The sequence below is a fragment of the Gekko japonicus genome, unplaced genomic scaffold (genome assembly GCF_001447785.1).
Source record: "Gekko japonicus isolate JY-2015 unplaced genomic scaffold, Gekko_japonicus_V1.1 scaffold384, whole genome shotgun sequence".
In the NCBI taxonomy this organism is placed as follows: domain Eukaryota; kingdom Metazoa; phylum Chordata; class Lepidosauria; order Squamata; family Gekkonidae; genus Gekko; species Gekko japonicus.
The window spans coordinates 155,586-174,594 of NW_015175980.1; the positions used below are offsets into that span (position 1 = coordinate 155,586).

Sequence of the window (19,009 nt, forward strand, 5' to 3'; positions counted from 1 at the left end):
CTAAGCTGTTTGTCTCATACGCTACACCCCGTGTGGGCACTCCAATCACTGCCCAACGTCTATCCAAGTGGATCGTAGGTCTGATAGAACTGTGTTACCTACTAGCGAAACAGCCGTTGCCAGGCCCGGTACGGGCTCATTCCACCAGGGCTGTCGCTACATCCACTGCTTTCCTGAAGGGAGTACAGCTGCAAGACATTTGCAGAGCCGCAACCTGGGCCACGCCTAACACCTTTATCAGGCACTACGCCCTAGACGTCCGCCAGTCCACCAGTGACAGTCTGGGACATCAGGTTTTATCATCGGCTAAGCAGTAAACACCTGACAGCACCCGCCTCCAGGTAGGCTACTGCTCGCTAATCTCCCATTGGTGTGAAGCACAGAGACCACGAAGAAGATAAACAGGTTGCTTACCAGTAACTGGTGATCTTCGAGTGGTCATCTGTGCATTCACACCACCTGCCCTCCTGCCCCGCTGCTGTCTTCTTTTACCTGTTTTGTTAGGAGATTGATACGCGGCGGTTGGTAGGAACTGGCGGGATGTCCGTGCCTGCCCTTCTGGGCATGCTCACTGGGGCTCCTGAGCATGCTCAGTTGGGCCAGGCACGAAAATCCTTTTAAGAGAACTTGCTAGGCACCAGCAGATCCAGCGCAGGCGCACTAGATCCCATTGGTGTGAATGCACAGATGACCACTCGAAGATCACCAGTTACTGGTAGGCAACCTGTTTTTCTGGTTACTTTGAGCTCAGAGCTCACTATATCCAGTATAGACATTCATAGCTCTGTAAGCAAGCCTTGCAGATGCATCATCTGATGATGAGAACTTTGACTCTGGAAAGCTTATAGCCCCAAAAACTTGGTTTGTAAGGTGTTACTGGGCTTGAACCTAGCTGTTCTGCAAGTGCAGAAGCTCACAGTGAAAGACATTTTTCTGCCTTCCAAAAAAGCAGATCTTCCTGCAATTTAAAAAAAATCTCCCTTTCTTTGAATATAGCTGCAACGGCTAAGCAAAGACCAAGAGTTGGCAACTTCCTGCAGTGTGAATTACCTAATGAAAGGCATATCCGTTTAATCCTATCCTAAAATCTCATCCCTTTCCTAATTTCAGTCCCAACAGTGTTTCATGTGTCCGCTCACAGTCCCAAGGTGCGTTACCCAAAATGGGTACTTGCTTCAGTAGCTTCCTTACCTGCTCCTGGGAGACTTAACCCTGCATGAAAAGTTCCTCGACAAGAAGGCCGAGACCAATCCCCCATATCCCCACAATTCTAAAACCTCTGAGTGATTAAAGTCACCCTAGTCACTTCTGTGCCATCTCCACCTGGTACAAATACCACATTTACCCCGAAGAAAGACAACCCTAAATGTAAGACAACCCCTGCTTTAAAAAAAAACTTTTATTATATACTTGTATATTCTTATATACTTTTCTTCCGGTTTCGGCGTTCACCATGGCGGCCGCTTTCTCCCGGAACTCCGGGAGACAACCGCCAAAGCCCGTGGTGGGGAGGGGGCGTGACTGTCCGCGCCACCCCCAGAGCCCTCGCGTGGGGCTCCTAGCCATGGGGCGCTAGAGTGCCCTTCCTACAGCAACTACACTACACCAAACTGGAAAAGGTAATCAGGGTGTGCTGACATAAGCCGTTACAAGTGAGCTTGGGGCAGGGAGCGCTGCAGGTTCAATTATGTAGAAGATGCAAATGCAAGGAAGAGCCCTGAATGAAGGAAGTGGCTTTGTGCCTGGGGGGCTGCTGGCCCATCTAGCTCAGCACCATCTTCTCCGACTGGCAACAGCTCTCGGGCAGAGAAGGGTCTTCCCAAACATCTACCGACCAAGAGTCTTTCAATGAAGATGAAGCATGGACTGAACCTGGGGCCACCTGCAAGCAAAGCGAGTGCTTTAAGCCCTGAACTTGTCAAGCTCAGGCTTAACTTTCATTTTCCTTAAGTTCTGCTTTTCTTCACCTTCGCTTGTCATGTTGAATTCCTGAGGGGGGGGGTGTTGTCAGAGTGCATGGGAGTAGGCGCCATAATTTTCCTGAAGCTGTGCCCCAAGTATTGGTTCCCATGAGACTGACCTTGGAGAATCTTTGTGCCTAGCTGTCAGACTCACAGCAAACAATGAAATACACTCTTGCAGGAAGGTTTTATTTTATTGAAGCCATGAAGTACTTAGAACAGATTCTCTGTTCAGAATAACACAAGGTGCTTGAGACAGGTATAATAAAGCAAGTTTAAAATAACATGGGCCAATAGATATGGTTCCCGCGCCCGCCCTGAGGACTCATCGCGCGTTCAAACCCTGAGAAAGCAACGGTTGTAGCTGATTAAACAATTATTCTATTCTCACACTACTGTTCATTATAGACTAAGCAAAAAGCCTCCAAACGCAAACCACCTGTAGCCTTGGCAGATAAGGTTCCTTCAAAGCACAGCTAGCGTACATGGAAAGGAATGCAGTTGAAGATGATTGCATGAGGGTGAGGGGGGACATGCGCACAAGAGTCTAAGCCAACCCAGGGAAGGAAAGGGGGGGGGGGGATGGACACATCTCATATGCATGGAAAAGACATATTGGCAGCTTGCTGACCCTAGCTTCGGGTAGATAGGGCAACATCTATATCACACTGTTGCCACAGAAAAACCAGGGGTAGGTGTGATGTGGGTGTGTGTGGAATTTTATGCTTTTACCTATAACCTGTAAGTTCCCATGGTTTTCTTCAGTCCTAACAAAAGTTCTTGAACCTACAGCAAGCATATCTCTAATAAACATTTCACTGCTAATAGTGTGTGGGGAGAGTGACTTAGCTGGGGAGCTGACAGAACTACAAGTAACTTCACGGTAAAGCTTGCTGACTATTATTTAAAGAGCAGGATTTGAGCCCAACAGCAATGTCAGGACCAACGAGATTTCCAGGGAAATGCCCTGGCTTGGATAGCCCAGGCAAGCCCGATCTTGTCCAATTGAGAATTTCCATAACAGATGAGTGCATGAGCTAGTTGGTAATTGTCTATAAAGCTTCAAGAATTTTGTTGATCTGAGGTGAACGGTCACAGCATGGAACGTGTGTTTTGAATTGTTATGAGTACACAGACGGTCTCTTCTTTGACAGAGCTCGTGTGAAACAGGATTGTCATTTCGCTAGCTCACCTGGAAGAGCAGAGGAGGCAGGGACTGAATTTCCCCTTAATGGGAGACCACTGGATTACTCTGTAGATCCAGACTGACATTGTTGGTAATTGGCATCTATGGTATTGATTTGTGGTTGTAAATTTCAATACATTGTTATATTTGATCAGTTTGAATTTATATAAAAACAAGAGGGGGACCCGCGATACTCGCGAGGGGGGGGAGAAGAGCTCCGTCTCCTCCATCCCCCCCCGCTCGATCTCTCCGAGGCGGCGGCGGCGAGGCCGGTCCTCCCCCCCTGCCAGCTCCGAGGAGTCCTCCCCGCCTGCCCTGCTCCGAGGAGGCGGCGGCGAGGCCAGCTACAGAGCGTTCCCTGCGCATGCGCAGGGGACGTTCTGTCACTTTCGGGGGGATTTTAAACATCCCCCGAATTTTCAACTTTTAGCATTTTTGTGCACACGTGGGGACTGCCCCACGTGTGCACACACCTCTCCCTGCCCCCCAGCTGCCCCCGGAGCTCGGATTTAGATATCCGCACTCACGGGGGCAACTTAGCTATTAGTATAAGGATAATCAGGTATTTTCTTCACACAACTTTTATTTAAAGAGCAGGATTTGGGCCCAACAAGACTTCCAGGGGATTCCCTCACCCGGATAGCCCAGGCGAGCCCGATCTCGTCAGATCTCAGAAGCTAAGCAGGGCTGACCCTGGCAAGTACTTGGATGGGAGACCTCCCTGGAATACCAGGGCTGGGAGGCTAGAGGCAGGCTCTCAAGCCACTTCTCTGAATATCCTCCGTGCCCCCCGTAGGAGTCGACAGAGGTCACCATGACTTCCAGGCACAGGCACACACAAATGCAAACCCCCCCCAAATAAAAAAGATTTACAGGGGGATTAGGTTTTGAGAGTCAAAGCTCCCTTCACCAAATACCAAACATTTATACCCTGGAAACCTCTAAGGTAGACCTGGACTCGAATCTGGCTGTTCTATGCAGACCAACACAGCTGCCCACCCAATACTGGTGGGTTTTTTAGACTCAAAATATTGGATAGACTTGAAGCTTCTTTTTAAAGCCCATGCTACTAATAAGCTCAACTGAGAATGAGGAAACGTGGAAAGAGAGACGGCGCAGGCAAAAAAATCATCACCACGGGGCTTAATGCTCCCTTCCCCTGAAGAGTAGGTGTTGTTTTCCCCAACAGAATGAATGTCCCCATGTCAGAAAGTTAAACTCTAGGGGACCTGAGTGGTCCAAAAAAAAAATTGCTTTCATCAACCACATCATGATGGCTTTGACAACCATATAGAAAAAGTGAGGTTTGATGGAGCCCAATTTCCAAAGTGCTAGAAGGCCTATGTGACGACGATGCCACGAGGGATAATGCTCAATAATGCTCAAGCCACCTTGGGACCGGCTAAAAGAGCCTCTTAGAAGAGAACAAAGTTTGAGTCCGGTGGCACCTTTAAGACCAACAAAGTTTAATTCTGGGCATAAGCTTTTGCGCGCATGCACACTTCTTCGAAGTTGGTCTGAAGCAACAGAACAAAGTTTGAGTCCAGTGGCACATTTAATACCAACAAGTTTAATTCTGGGTATGAGCTTTCTTGTGCATGTACACGAAAGCTGATGCCCAGAATAAAACTCTGTTGGTCTTCAAGTTGCCACCGGACTCAGACTTTGTTCTGTTGCTCCAGAACAACACGGCTGCCCACCTGGAGCTATCTTCTTAGAAGAGAGTATCTGATGAAGGAAAGGTAAGACTCTCCAAAGCCTCTGCCTTGCAAAACTTGTTGGTCTCCAAGATGCTACTGGACTTGACTCTAGCTCTTGGAAGAGAGGCATTTGGACAAGCGGGTTCCCAGGAACAAGAAAACATATCCCACAAGAGGCATGGAAGAAAACAGTATGCCGCTGAAATACCCATCCACTGTCTGGGTTCCCTGGTGGGTTACCTTCAGAGCGTGGGATCTGCTGGAGCTTCCAAAGATAACCCTGGCCACATCAAGCCATGTGGGAGAAGCCCATAATGTGGCTGCACAACATAAAAACATAGAGCTGGAAGAGATCCCAAGGGTCATCTAGTCTAACCCCCTGCACAATGTAAGAAATTCATAGCCACTCCCTCACTCCCCCAGGGACCCCTGCTCTATGCCAGCGAATGGCAAAAAAACCTCTTGGGATCCCTGGAAAGTGCAAAGGAAATGAGAGAAGGCACCCCCTTAACTGCTACTGTAAGGCCAGCCCTCTCTTACACACCCAGGGAAATGCCGATCACCATTTTGGGGTCAGGCAGCAATTTTCCTCCAGGCCGGTTTGGCTGGAGATCCTGGAGGTTTTTTGTCGTCATCTGGGCGTGGAACAGCAGTCACTGAGGATGTGGAGGGGAGAAGTATTTGTGAATTTCCTGCCTTGTGCAGGGGGTTGGACTAGATGACCCCGGAGGTACCTTCCAACTCTAGGATTCTATGACATGACAAGATGGCGGCAAGAGTCAGCTGACCGATTGCCATTCTTGAGGCAGCTCCACTGAAGCCCACTGGGGAAAGGATCTCTGAGGGCCCTTGTTGCTTTGTGACCAAATGGACCGTGGTGAAACCGGGAGAGGCTCAAACCCACGGGGGTCCGCGAAAGCCCGCAACTCACCGGGCTTCCTCCTCCTCCTCCTTGATCCTCCTCTGCACGGCCAGCTCCGCGTCCCGCACCCGGTTGTCCAACACGGTCTCCTTCACACGTTGCAAGTGCTTGTAGCTAGCAAAAAAATTCCTCACAAAGAAGATGTACATGCGACTCATCCACAAACTGAGTCGGATCTTCAGGTCTTCTTTGGCTTTTTCCAGCTTTTCTGTCAAAGAAGAACAAATCGGACTTTAAAAAAAAAAAAGAGAGATTCAGGCGGGCAGCCATCTTGGTCTGAAGCAACAGAACAAAACTGGAGTCCGGCAGCACCTTTAAGACCAACAAAGGTCAATTCTGGGTATAAGTTTTCATGTGCATGCACATGAAAGCTTACACCCAGAATTAAATTTTGTTGGTCTTAAAGGTGCTGCTGGCCTCTAACCAGTGTTCCCTCTAAGCTGAGTTAGTGTGAGCTAGCTCACAGTTTTCTAGCCTCCGGCTCACACATTTTTGTCTTAGCTCAGGAAGGAGGGCTCCAGAGCAAACTGATTCTTGCAGCAGCCAAATCGCTCGCTCACAACTTTAATGCCAGAAGCTCACAAAGTAGAACCTTTGCTCACAAGACTCCACAGCTTAGAGGGAGCATTGACTCCAACTCTGTTTTTTTAAAGATAGTCATTCCACTACACAGCTCAAATCCTGTGAGATTCCAGCGGGATTGAACAGTCCCGTTTACATTCTGCAAATATTGGAGGGGAAAAAGATGAGAATGTTAAATTCCATTTTCCCCCTTTAGGCAGAGACTAATGTCGGATTCCCTTTTCTCTGTTCTTCTGCTGCCCTCTTGTGTGTGCAGCCTCACATTTCACAAAGGCTATGAATGGCACACTTCACACTCATCTGTCAAGCACACCCTGAAATATTTTTGCCACCCTCCCTGCCATTTTTTGTATTAACATTCAGCCCAAATAAGAGATCTGGGGATCTTAAAAGGTTAAGATTTCAGGACAGACCAAAAAAAAAAAAAAAGTACTTTTTCACACATGGTTTTCTTCTAAAAATATACAGATCTCATAACACCTTAAAGACCGGTGGTGAAAACTGCTGTCAAGTTGCAGCCAACTCATGGTGACCCCCCTTGGGGTTTTCAAGGCAAGAGAGGTGGGTCCAGAGCAATGTTCCCTCTAAGCTGTGCAGTCTTGTGAGCAAAAAAATCTACTTTGTGAGCTACTGGCATTAAAGTTGTGAGCAAGCAGTTTGGCTGCAGCATAAATTAGTTTGCTCTGGAGCCATCCTTCCTCAGCTAAGACAATAGTGTGTGAGCTGGAGGCTAAAAAACAGTGAGCTATCTCACACTAACTCAGCTTAGAGGGAACAGTGGTCCAGAGGTGGTTTGCCACTGCCGGCCTCTACATAGCAACCCTGGACTTCCTCAGTGGTCTCCCATCCAAGGACTAACCGGGGCCAACCCTGCGTAACTTCTGAGATCAGGCTAGCACAGGCCTTGACGAGTAACAAGATTTTATTCCAGAATGAGCTTTTGGGGTCTAGAGACCCCTTCTTCAGATGCAAATGTCATTGTCCGATACAGGAGAGGAGGAGGAGGAAGAGGAGGAGGGGGAGGAGATTGGATTTATACCCCACCCCTCACTTGGAATCCCAGAGCAGTTTACAATCTCCTTTCCCCTCTTCTCCCCACAACAGACACCCTGTGAGGTAGATGGGACTGAGAGAGCTCTCTCGAGAACTGCCCTTGAGAGAACAGCTCTGAGAGAACTTGTGACTGACCCAAGGTCACACCAGCAGCTGCATACGGAGGAGTGGGAATCAAACCCGCTTCTCCCAGATTAGAGTCAGCGCTCTTAACCACTACACCCTGCAGTAGGTGACAAATTTCATCTTCACAGATGACAGGTTGGATCCTATGGTTCTACTCTGCTAGGAGAACTGCTTTCTTCCACTAGAAGTACACTTCTCCTTCTTTTGCAGAATGGATCCACAGGATCCAGCCTAATGTCTGCCATGAAACATGTGCATCAGCTTGAAAACAAACAAAGCATGGGGGTTTTTTTTGTCTCACACATTGATTTTAAAATGAAGTGGCTAATATGATCACTCAACTAGTGTTTCTATGAGTGGGCGACTACTCCAAAGATATATGAATCTATTATTTAAACATGTACGAGCAGAGCAAGACAGCCTGCAGTGACGAGCCAGAGTCCATCCCTGCCCCTGCAGTCAAATTCTCTTACCGGCCAGTTCTTTCAGGGGCGTACTGAGGAGGGGGCCATGCTCCTCTTCCAAGCCCAGCAGAGGCTGAGCTCCCCTTTCCTCTTTGTCATCTGCAGGCACCACGTCGGAGGTGAAGGTGACGTTCAGAGTTGCACCTGAAAGGGAGGGGGGGGGGAATGACAAAGCCGACGCACTGGTGGTGCCCCAACACATTTTCATTTAAAGATCTAAAACAAAAGTTGGTGTGAGGTGGGGGCAGCAGCAAGGCATCCCCTCCTCTGATACATCAGGTTGCCAGCTCTAGGTTCTGGAATTCCTGGAGATTTGGGGGTGGAGACCGGATAAGACAGAGCTTGGGGGAGGGAGGGAGTTCAGCTGGGATGTGATGCCGCAAGAGCCCACCCTCCAAAGCGGCTGTTTCCTCCAGGAAAACCCATCCCCCCCTAGGCTGGAGATCAGTTGCAATGCTGGGAGTTCGCCAGGACTCACCTAGAGAAAATGGCAACCCTAGCTGGAACTGTCTGGACCCGACCTGGGGGTCAGAAGTGGGTTCTGATGACACCCCAGCACTCCGTGCTTTTCTGATCTAGACGCATTTTGACACACACCCTCCATGGGTGGTTTTCTTGACCACAGTCAGAGGGTTCCCGACTCTGTCTTTGGCCCTTAAATCCAAGCTCCTTTCCAGGCTGTCTCTAGTCCGTTTTTGTCCTGCCTTTCCTCAAAAGGAGCTCAGCGCCATGCACGGGCATCCCCTTCCTCTCTATATCCTCACAACAACCGCGATAAGCCAGTCGCGTACTCTCGGCTTAAGATCCCCCAGCAAGCTTTATGGCCGAGTGGTGATTTGAACTCAGGCCTCTCAGATCCCAGTTCAGGGCTTTAAAAGCTACAGTGCACCAGCTCCTCCTACAGCTGGCACTGCCCCTCCCCCACACCCACATTAAAAACACACCCATTTTTAAGGCTCCCTGTCCCTAACGGGACTCCACCCCAACTATAATGGGAGGGGGGAAGGCTAGATTTTGCAGAAATTTGTAGAACATTCTGTGTTCACAGCTGGGAGACGTTTTTAGAAGAAGCAGGATTTGAGCCCAGGGCACCTTAAAGACCAGCTAGGTTTCCGGGGAGCTCTGACTCTCAAAAGCTAATACCCTGGAAATCTTCAAGATGGGTCACCATGTTAGTCTATCTGTAGCAGCAGAAAAGAGCAAGAGCCCAGTAGCACCTTAAAGACTAACACAAGGTGACCCTGGACTCAAATCCTGCTCTTTTACTGCAGACCAAGACAGCCACCCACCTGAAACTATCTTCTCAGAAGAAACAGCTATCGATATATTGCACAGTTCTGCCACATTGAGAAATGCAGCCCCCAACAGGCATGCACATCCCACACTCACAGTTCAGACTCTATGTAACATGTTCCTTAGGATGCTCTCTCTGGCTTACATGATTTATTTCTTTTTGTAAAGCATGGTTTTCATTCTTTGTATTTTTCAAAGGGGGGGGGCTTGCCGGGGCTCAGTATTAAAAATAAGTAATAAACAAAACAGGGACAGGCTGGCTTTCTAACAAGGCTTGAGTCCAGTGGCACCTTTACGACCAACGAAGTTTAATTCTGGGTGTGAGCTTCCGTGTGTATCCGAAGAAGTGTGTCTGCACATGAAAGCTTATCCCCAGAATTAAACTCTGTTGGTCTTAAAGGTGCCGCTGGACTCCCAACCAGTGTTCCCTCTAAGCTGAGTTGGTGTGAGCTAGCTCACAGTTTCTTAGCCTCCGGCTCACATATTTTGGTCTTAGCTCAGGAGGGATGGCTCCAGAGCAAACTAATTGATGCAGCAGCCAAATCACCCACTCACAACTTTAAGGCCAGTAGCTCACAAAGTAGAATTTTTGCTCACAAGACTCCACAGCTTAGAGGGAACATTGCTCCCAACTCTGTTCTGTTGCTTCAGACCAGCATGGCTGCCCACCTGAGACTAGCTTCCTGTATGCAAGGAGTCTGTATATGGCGGAGTTTTAGTCTTGCGATCCAACTGATATTCTGGTGCAGACAGGTACTATGCGGTGGTATGTTTTTTTGTTGTTCACCTTTCATCTACTGATTTTTGCAACAAGTCTTTAGCACCAACAGGCACAAACCTGCAGAAGTGAGAAGATTCGACACTCACCGGTATGACTTCCTTGTAGGGAGCCTGATCTCTCTTTCTGGGAGGATTTTGAACCACGCCGAGACGGTCTCTCCTCTTTTTCACCATCCTTGGCTTTTCCCTTCCATGGAAACAGAATTGGAAAGCTGTATGAATTGGGGACACGCCAATCACCTGTCACATCACAGGTGGCGGTCGGTAAAGCACGGTGATCCAAAGAACAAGGGCCTCACCGCACATTACAACATCTCCGGGACTGCCCTGTCTGCGGGGAGCCCAATTTGGGCCTGAAAGGTCAGAAAATGGCATCTTAAGCCCCTCTTCCCCGCAGTCTCACTCTAAACCAGGCCCCCACACGCCTGAGAATTATGTTCCAAAAACCGCTTCATACAGAACCTCACAGTGCGTGTCTAGTTTGACAGGACCCAGGGCAGACCGGGCCAAGTAGCAGTGTTGGCTTAGGTTGTGGGCTGTGGCCCCGGACATTGCTCCTTGAATGAGGGGCTGTGGCTCAGTGGTAGAGCATCTGCCTCGCATGCCGAAGGCCCCAGGTTCAATCCCCGGCATCTCCAGTTCAAAAGGATCAGGTGGGCGGTGATGCGAAAGACCTCTGCTTGAGACCACAGAAAGCCACTGCCCACGTGTCAGAGTAGGCAATATCGGCCTCGACAGACCAGTGACCTGATTCCGTCTAAGACAGCTTCATTTATTTGCCCTCCAAATCTCATCTTTGCTACAAGGTGGCCTTAGGCAAGTGACGCTCTGAGCCTCAACCTCTTCTATCTGCAATACAAAGTCATTAACTCTGACCTGCCCTGTTGTAAAAGGATTGGCACAACAATATATCTGAGATGTTTTGTACACTGAAAGCATTGCACAGACACCATTTGAAATACTTTACAGAGCAACCCCCCAAAAGTGGAGAAGAGGAGATTGGATTTATACCCCGCCCTTCACTCGGAGTCTCAGAGCGGCTTACAAACTCCTTTCCCTTCCCCTCCCCACAACAGACACCCTGTGAGGTGGGTGGGGCTGAGAGAGCTCTTTCCAGGACTGTCCTTGAGAGAACAGCTCTGACAGAACTATGGCTTGCCCAAGGTCATCCAGCAGTTGCAAGTGGGGAATCAAACCTGGTTCTCCCAGATTAGAGTTCGCACACTTAACCACTACACCAAATATATATCCAATCCTTGTCTGACACGCAAACCACTGTATTACACTGGCCTCCCAAGGCAGGCTTTCTTTGTGGCCATTTCAAACCTAACTTCGAACGCCACTCAGGGAAAAGATGTGCGTATTTCTTACCTGCCACTTATGCTGAAGGGTATTAGAAGCAGATAGGTAAAGAATGGTGTAACAATATTGGGAAAATGACTTGGTGATTTCTATTTGCTTTTTAAACATTGATACTCAACTCTTTCCTGCGTTTGACTAGCTCATTGATGGTTTTTATTGTATTTTGTAAATGACATTGGAGCCTCTTTAGCTGAAAGACAGACTATAAATAACCTTGGAAAAAAATAAGTAGATATGCACACTTCAGGGGCTGGAGCCACAGATTCTGTTCCACGAGCAGAAGAGCCTTCGTCCAGCAAGAGGAGTGCTTCCTCTGGAGGAAGGTACCACTGTTAGCCAAACAGATCCTTTGGATCCAGCCCTACATTTCTCCACAATGATGCTGCGTTCAAATTAAAGCTGTTGCCACTCCCCTGGTGTGGGTATTTCTGACAGAGGGGATCTGAATCCATATCTCCCCAGACCCAGGTCTCTCTCTAGACCGTGGTGACAAGATTGTTCAGAAACAGCTGAATCCAGGAGTTGGCTTCGTTTTTCTTCGCTCGCTGTCTTACAGGGGAGAGAAGGCGGAAAGGCAATCCCCACCACCACCAACCTTCATCTTCGCTTTCGAAGCGTCAACAAAGTGCACAATCTTGCTCGCAGAAGACTTGGCGCTAACATAGCAAGTGGCCGTGTCTCTAGTTTCGCTGCTTGCTTTGGAGCTACTCGTACTGCTGCTCTGAAACGACTGAGGAGGGTAGGGGAAAAGACAAGATAGTGTATTCAGAGATATACTACCTCCAGACACGGAGGTTCCATTTAGCAGTCAACAGACCTTTGTTGTTGTTCAGTCGCACAGTCGAGTCCGACTCTTCGCGACCCCATGGACCAGATTACGCCAGGCCTTCCTGTCTTCCGCCGTCCTCTGACGTTTGCTCAATTTCATGTTCGTTGCATCTATGACACTGTCTAACCATCTCATCCTTTGCCGTCCCCGTCTTCTTTGACCTTCAGTCTCCAGTGAGGCTCCCTTCTCATTTGGTGGCCAAAGTATTTGAGCTTCAGTTTCATTATCTGGCCTTCCAGGGAACAGTCAGGGTTGATTTCTTTTAGGATTGACTGATTTGATCTCCTTGCAGTCCAAGGGACTCTCAAGAGTCTCCTCCAGCACCATAGTTCAAAAGAATCTATTCTTCAGCGCTCGGCCTTCCTTATAGTCCAACTCTCACAGCCATACATGACTACTGGGAATACCATTGCTTTGACCATGCGGACTTTTGTTGGCAGGGTGATGTCTCTACTTTTTATCATGCTGTTTAGGTTCGCCATCACTTTCCTCCCAAGGAGCAGGCGTCTTTTAATTTCATGGCTGCTGTCACAGTCTGCGGTGATCTGGGATCCCAGGAACGTGAAGTCTGTCACTACTTCCACGACTTCCCCTTCTATTTGCCAAGGAATGATGGGACCGGATGCCATGATCTTAGTTTTTTTGATGTTGAGCTTCAAGCCCACTTCAAGCCCACAGACCTACCCGCCGTGAATTTGTCTAAAGCCCGTTTTGAAACAATCTGCGTTAGTGGTCCTCACTACATCTAGCGGTTGAGTTTCACAAGTTAGTCTTGTGTGTTCCATGAAGAAAAAAAGGAGCGTCTTTTGTCTGTCCCGCTGCCTCAAAGTGAATTTCCATTAGGTTTGCAGCCACCTGAAGGGGGGACCCAAAGTGATGTCCAGACAGAATGTGAAAAGGTGAATTACACCCCTCACCAGTCTACTTTGTCTGCTCTTCCATCAGCCTTCAATTCCCATCTCTGCTTCACTGGGATGGACCCACATTTAAAGAGTCAGGTCTACTTTTTTTTCTTTTTTTGCCATCAAGTCACAGCCGACTTAGGACAACCCTGTGGGGCTTTCAAGGCAAGAGATGTTCAGAGGTGGTTTGCCATTGCCTGCTTCCACGTAGTAACCCCAGTATTCTTTAGTGATCTCCCTTCCAAATACAAACCAGGGCTGACCCTGCTCAGCTTCTGAGATCTGATGAGGTAAAGCCATCTTGGGCTATCCAGGTTAGGGACAGGTCTAGCACAGCAGCTTCGGAAATCTGGCCCTAAATGCTAACATGGCCGACCGCAGAGAGTTTACCTGATGAGAAGACAACTCCAGAGTCGTCGGGGAAATCTTGAGTCCTATGGAGTAGTCGGTCGGTCGGCCGCTGCTTCCCACCTGGCTGACCCATTCTGCTTGCTGCTTCAACATCTCGTCAGTGACATACAGCGAGGCGCAGTCGAGGAGGGCTTCAAAAAACTCCAGGAAAACAAGCTGGAGCAAAAAGCAAGACGGTGCTTCAGAGGGAAGCCCAAGTCCCTGCAGACTAGTGCACTGCACTGGCAGTTCCTATTACTGCCGCAAAAATTTATAACAATGGCAATGTTTCAGCGTTTTTCTTATTAAACAAGCGTACCTCTTTCTCTAAATTAGTGTCCTCGCCATCCCGAACACAGGGACTGTCTTTTGCCAGGATATCCACAATTTTGGTGGCGTTTAATTGCTTGCTTACGAGTCTTAAATCCTGGAGAGTTGAAATTTTATTTATTTATTTATTAAATTGGATTTACTAGGCCGCCCTTCCCTACAAGTAGGGCTCAGGGCGGCTTACAACAAAATAGCATACTAATAAATACCAATACATAAAACAACCTCCAGGAAGTTCTTATTTCCTGAGTGTAATACTCTTCCAGGGGCATAATGGGAGTGCAGTCCCAAAGATATGTAGGTCCCTGACCACTAAGGGCTTTAAAGGTCAAAACCAGAACCTGATCTGGTGCTCCACTGGAAGCCAATGCAGCTCATGCAGCACTGGTTGAATGTGTGCTGTCTAAGGGGTCCCTGTAAGGACCCGGGCAGGTGCATTGTGGACCAGTTGGAGCTTTCGGGTCACGCCCGTGTAGAGCAAATTACAGTAGTCTATCCTGGAGGTGACCGTTGCATGGATTACCGTGGCTAGGTTGGGGTGAGACAAGTAGGGGGCCAGCTGCCTAACCTGGCGGAGTTGGAAAACCGCCTGACTGGCAACCTTCATAACCTGAGCCTCCACAGATACAGAAGAGTCCAAGGTCATGCCCAAACTTCTGATGGTCTGTGCCGGTGACAGAGGCACACCCACAAGAGTTGGGAGCTGGCAACCTGAACAAGGTTCTCCCCCACCCAGCCACAAAACCTCCATCTTTCCTGGATTTAATTTCAGTTGACTCTGTTTTAACCATCTCACCTCAGCCTCCAGACCCTCAGCTAAATTCCTGGGGATGGTATCTGGCCGGTCACCCATCAAGAAGAAGAAGAGATTGGATTTATACCCCGCCCTTCACTACCCAAAGGAGTCTCAGACTGGCTTACAAACTCCTTTCCCTTCCCCTCCCCACAACAGACCCCTGTGAGATAGGTGGGGCTGAGAGGGAATCAAATCCGGTTCTCCCAGATTAGAGTCCGCACACTTAACCACTACACCAAACTGGCTCTCGCAACAGAAATAGCTGGGTGTCATCAGCATATTGATGGCATCCAGCCCAAAACTCCGCACTAGCTGGGCGAGGGGGCACATATGGATGTTAACATCAGGGAGAGAAGCACCCCTTGAGGCACCCCACATTCAAGTGGGTACCTTGCGGACACTGTCCTCCCAAACGCCACCCTCTGTCCCTGACCATGGAGAAATGTGGTAAGCCACTGCAAGGCTGCCCCACGAATTCCAGCATCAGCAATGCAGTGAGTCAACAGGCTGTGGTCGACTGTGTCAAACGCTGCTGTAAGATCAAGTGATATCAGCAGCGTTGACCTGCCTCGATCCAGCTGTCTGTGGAGATCGTCCGTGAGGGCAACCAATGCCATCTCTGTCCCGTGGCCAGGGTGGAAAGCCTGATTGAAATGGGTCCAACACCGATGGTCATCCAGAAATTTCTGGAGCTGTTTGGCTGCAGCTCTTTCAATTACCTTACCCAGAAACGAAAGGTTCGAGACTGGGCGGTAATTGGTCAGATCCATAGGATCTGAGTTCGTTTTTTTCAGGAGCAGAACAACCACTGCCTCCTTCAGCCCCTCGGGAAAGGTCCCAGAACTCAGGAACAGACTGATGATATCTTTGAGGGGGCCCTCGTAACCTCTCACTGCTGGTCTTTGTTAGCATTTTATCCTTCATTGGCATTAGGGCTCACAGACACATGGACTTTTGCATCGTCCATATTTTTCTCCCCTCAGTTGAAACACACAGGTTGGAGGTCTTCTTGGGGTTCTAACAAGGCAACAATAAAAGAAAGGCACTTATCTTAGGACTTTGGTTCATGCTGTACTTCAGGCACCCACAATTTCCATCCATACTTTATACCATCATGTGTCTAATTCTAAACTTGGCCTCAGAGTATGGATCAAAAAATTCATACATTGGGACCAGGTATGGAAAGCAGGGAAGTTTCTACAAACCTGGTGAATCTCCCAGATTTGTGGGAAAATCCCAAAACTTTAAAAAGAATTTAGCATGAACAGCAAGCACTGGTCTTCGTTAACCAGGCCACTTCAACCTTCACCACTTGTCCATGACATTCACCTTTCAGTGAATATCCATCATGTTTGAGACATGTGGCTAATTACATCCCCCATTGTTTTCTGGGCCCTGACCTGAATGGCCCAGGCTAGCTCAATCTCATCAGATCTTGGAAGCTAAGCAGGGTCGGCCCTGGTTAGTACTTGGATGGGAGACCACCAAGGAAGTGCAGGATTGCTGTGCAGAGAAAGGCAATGGTTAACCCACTTTGAACATCTCTTGCCTTGAAAACCCTACGAGGTCGCCATAGGTTGGCTGTGACTTGACTGCAAAAAAGTATTCTTCTGGTATGTCTACTTACAGTGATACTTAATTGCCCATGGTATGAACCCACCAAGCTCAGATGTTCATCCCAAAAGCCCTAAACAGACAGAGTGCAGGTCCATGCATTTAATGCCATCTTTAGGAAGGCATGTAAAGGCAGTCCTATTGCAACGAGCATTTGGTAGAAGGTGAATTTTCCCAGCAGATTTCACTGCAGGTTGGCGGATCCTGCGTGGTGTAACATTTGTTTTAAATCAGGATGCTTTTTATAATTGGTAGATGCTGTGTTTTAATCTGTTTAACTTGGAGGAGGAGGAGGAAGAGATTAGATTTATACCCCGCCCTTCACTACCCCAAAGGAGTCTTAGAGAGGCTTACAATCTCCTTTCCCTTCCCCTCCCCACAACAGACACTCTGTGAGGCAGGTGAGGTTGAAAGAGAACTCTTGAGAACTGCCCTTGAGAAAACAGCTCTGAAAGCACTTATGACTAATTTAAGGTCACACCAGCAGCTGCAAGTGGAGGAGTGGGTAATCAAGCTCAGTTCTCCCAGATTAGAGTCCGCGCTCCTAACCACTACACCAAATTGGCTCTATATCCTTGCAATGCAGTTGCTGCATTGTTCACCTTGACTCTCAAGGAGATATGGTGGGACAGAAATGTTTTACTAAAAAAATTATGCAATATTCCACAGCCAGCCTCTCACTGGAGGGTAGAGAAGCCAGTTTGGTGTAGTGGTTAAGTGCGTGGACTCTAATCTGGGAGAACTGGGTTTGATTCCCCACTCCTCCACTTGCACCTGGCTGGATGACCTTGGGCAAGCCATAGTTCTGGCACAGCTGTTCTTGAAAAAGAGCAATTTCTGTCAGAGCTCTCTCAGCCCCACCTACCTCACAGGGTGCCTGTTGCGGGGAGGGGAGGGAGTTTGTAAGCCGCTCTGAGACTCCTTCGAGTAGTGAAGGGCAGGATATAAATCCAATCTCTTCTTCTCGCTATGTGAACTTTCCACCCAGCTCCCAAGGGAGGGTAAAAACCTCACTCATATCCCAGAAATAAACTCGCCCCAACAATTACTTTCAGCATCCAGACGAAATGCCTCATTTTCATAGTAGGCTCGTAAGGGCCTAAGGGCCTTGGTCTGCAGAAAGCTTTGTAAATCACCCAGCACTTGTCGATGTAATTGACAGCACAGACCGTTTCTTGCCGGTTGCTGAACAAAACGCCTGTAGAGAAGAGTAGCGAAAAAGTAGAAGGGTTTTTTTAAAGTTTGTGTAACCACTTGAGAAATCTGAGATAAGCATGCAGGGGTGGAGAGGGGAGGCGGACACATCCTACCTTTGATCTGACAAGCATTGGGAAGGATGTTCTTCGTCATCATTTTGGAGAAGCACTTGAATAGACGGGGGCTTGTGTCACTGGGGAAAAAACAAGAGAGAAAATGTACAATAGCTGCTTCATACTCTTGGGAATCCTGATAACTGGTGAGTCTCCAAAGTTTGGGGGAATTCATATTTCATTCGTGTGGATAAGCTGCGTGATCTGTATCAACAAAACTAGGGACGCACTCATCTTTTTGACAGCACAATGGGTGCCTTGGTTGGTGCGAGGACCCATGGTCAGGGAGAAGAAAAAGAGATTGGATTTATACCCCACCCTTCACTCAGAGCGGCCTTGGAGAGAACAGCTCTGAAAGAACTCGTGACTGAGCCAAGGTCACCCCAGCAGCTGCGTGTGGAGGAGTGGGGACTCAAACCCGGTTCTCCCAGATGAGACTCCTAACCACTACACCAAACTGGAGATGGGTACAAGGCTCCCCCATAGGTGTCCTGTGCAGACACACAGAGTACCTCTCCCACAAGGTTTGCCAGGGAGGGCCAGGTTACCTAGGCTGCCTAAAGATGTACTAGAAAGAAAGATGTTCAGGGGCTCCCGCTTCCCCTGTCTTTTGCCTTCGCTATCTCTTCCCCCTCCCACAATGGCCTTTTTTTTTTTGAAAGATGCTTCGTGTGTGTACGGTTGCTAAGCAACCTCCTAATGCCTCCTGGGATCTCAGGGATCCAGGCTGGCATTTTTTTAAAAGCTGCTTCTCTGTTTTAGGAGGGGTTTTAAACCACCATAGATATTTTAAATCCCCAGGATTCCCCCCCCCCGCTTCCCCATCAGGTCCTCAAATGCCCTTTTCATTTTCTTCCCCTTCAATTTTCAAACTTCCGGCCTTGGCTGGAAAGGCGGGGAAGAAATTGAATCAATCAATCAATCAATCAATCAAATCATTCTTTGAATTCAGGTTTACGGTACGGAGTAAACTGAAGACATCAAAGCCGAGCACAGTCTCAAAGCAATGAGTTACAAGCAGGGCTCTAGTCGGGGGGGGGCTCTCAGGTACGGAGCTCCGGAAGAGAACCTCTAGGGGGCGGGGCGGTCACGTGGTGAAGCCCCGCCCCCTTCTTTACCCCGCCCTCTGCTTCGATCCTCATTCCGTTTGGGAATGAGGATGAAGCAGGAGGGTAAGTAGCCGGGCCTTCTGACACACTTCCGGTGATGTCAGGGGGTGTGGCCTTCTGTCACTTCCGGTGATGTCAGGGGGCGTGGCATATGCAAATAAGTTATGCTAATGAGTTATGCTAATGAGCTCCGGCAGCTCTTTTTCTACAACAAGACCCCTGGTTACAAGTAATGAGACCTGCACACAGAACATTCTAGAACTATTAACTACCGTGCAAAATCCAATAAGTATAATTCGT

General features: G+C 48.5%; 1 protein-coding gene and 1 non-coding gene across 2 annotated transcripts in view; one reads left to right on the top strand and one right to left on the bottom strand.

Annotated features, from left to right (window-relative positions):
- Positions 1-19,009, bottom strand: part of LOC107123028 (radial spoke head 10 homolog B-like) — a 42,532-nt gene that overhangs the window by 6,325 nt on the left and 17,198 nt on the right. Inside the window, exons 12-19 of the mRNA XM_015426185.1 lie at positions 17,601-17,680; positions 17,340-17,488; positions 13,870-13,977; positions 13,551-13,727; positions 12,025-12,159; positions 10,155-10,254; positions 8,004-8,138; positions 5,779-5,977 (exon numbers count right to left, since the gene is read on the bottom strand). Of these exons, the coding sequence (XP_015281671.1) occupies positions 5,779-5,977; positions 8,004-8,138; positions 10,155-10,254; positions 12,025-12,159; positions 13,551-13,727; positions 13,870-13,977; positions 17,340-17,488; positions 17,601-17,680 (1,083 nt within the window). The remainder of the gene's footprint in view (positions 1-5,778; positions 5,978-8,003; positions 8,139-10,154; positions 10,255-12,024; positions 12,160-13,550; positions 13,728-13,869; positions 13,978-17,339; positions 17,489-17,600; positions 17,681-19,009) is intronic.
- On the top strand, positions 10,634-10,705 carry TRNAA-CGC. The gene has a single exon. It is a non-coding gene; the product is annotated as a tRNA-Ala (tRNA).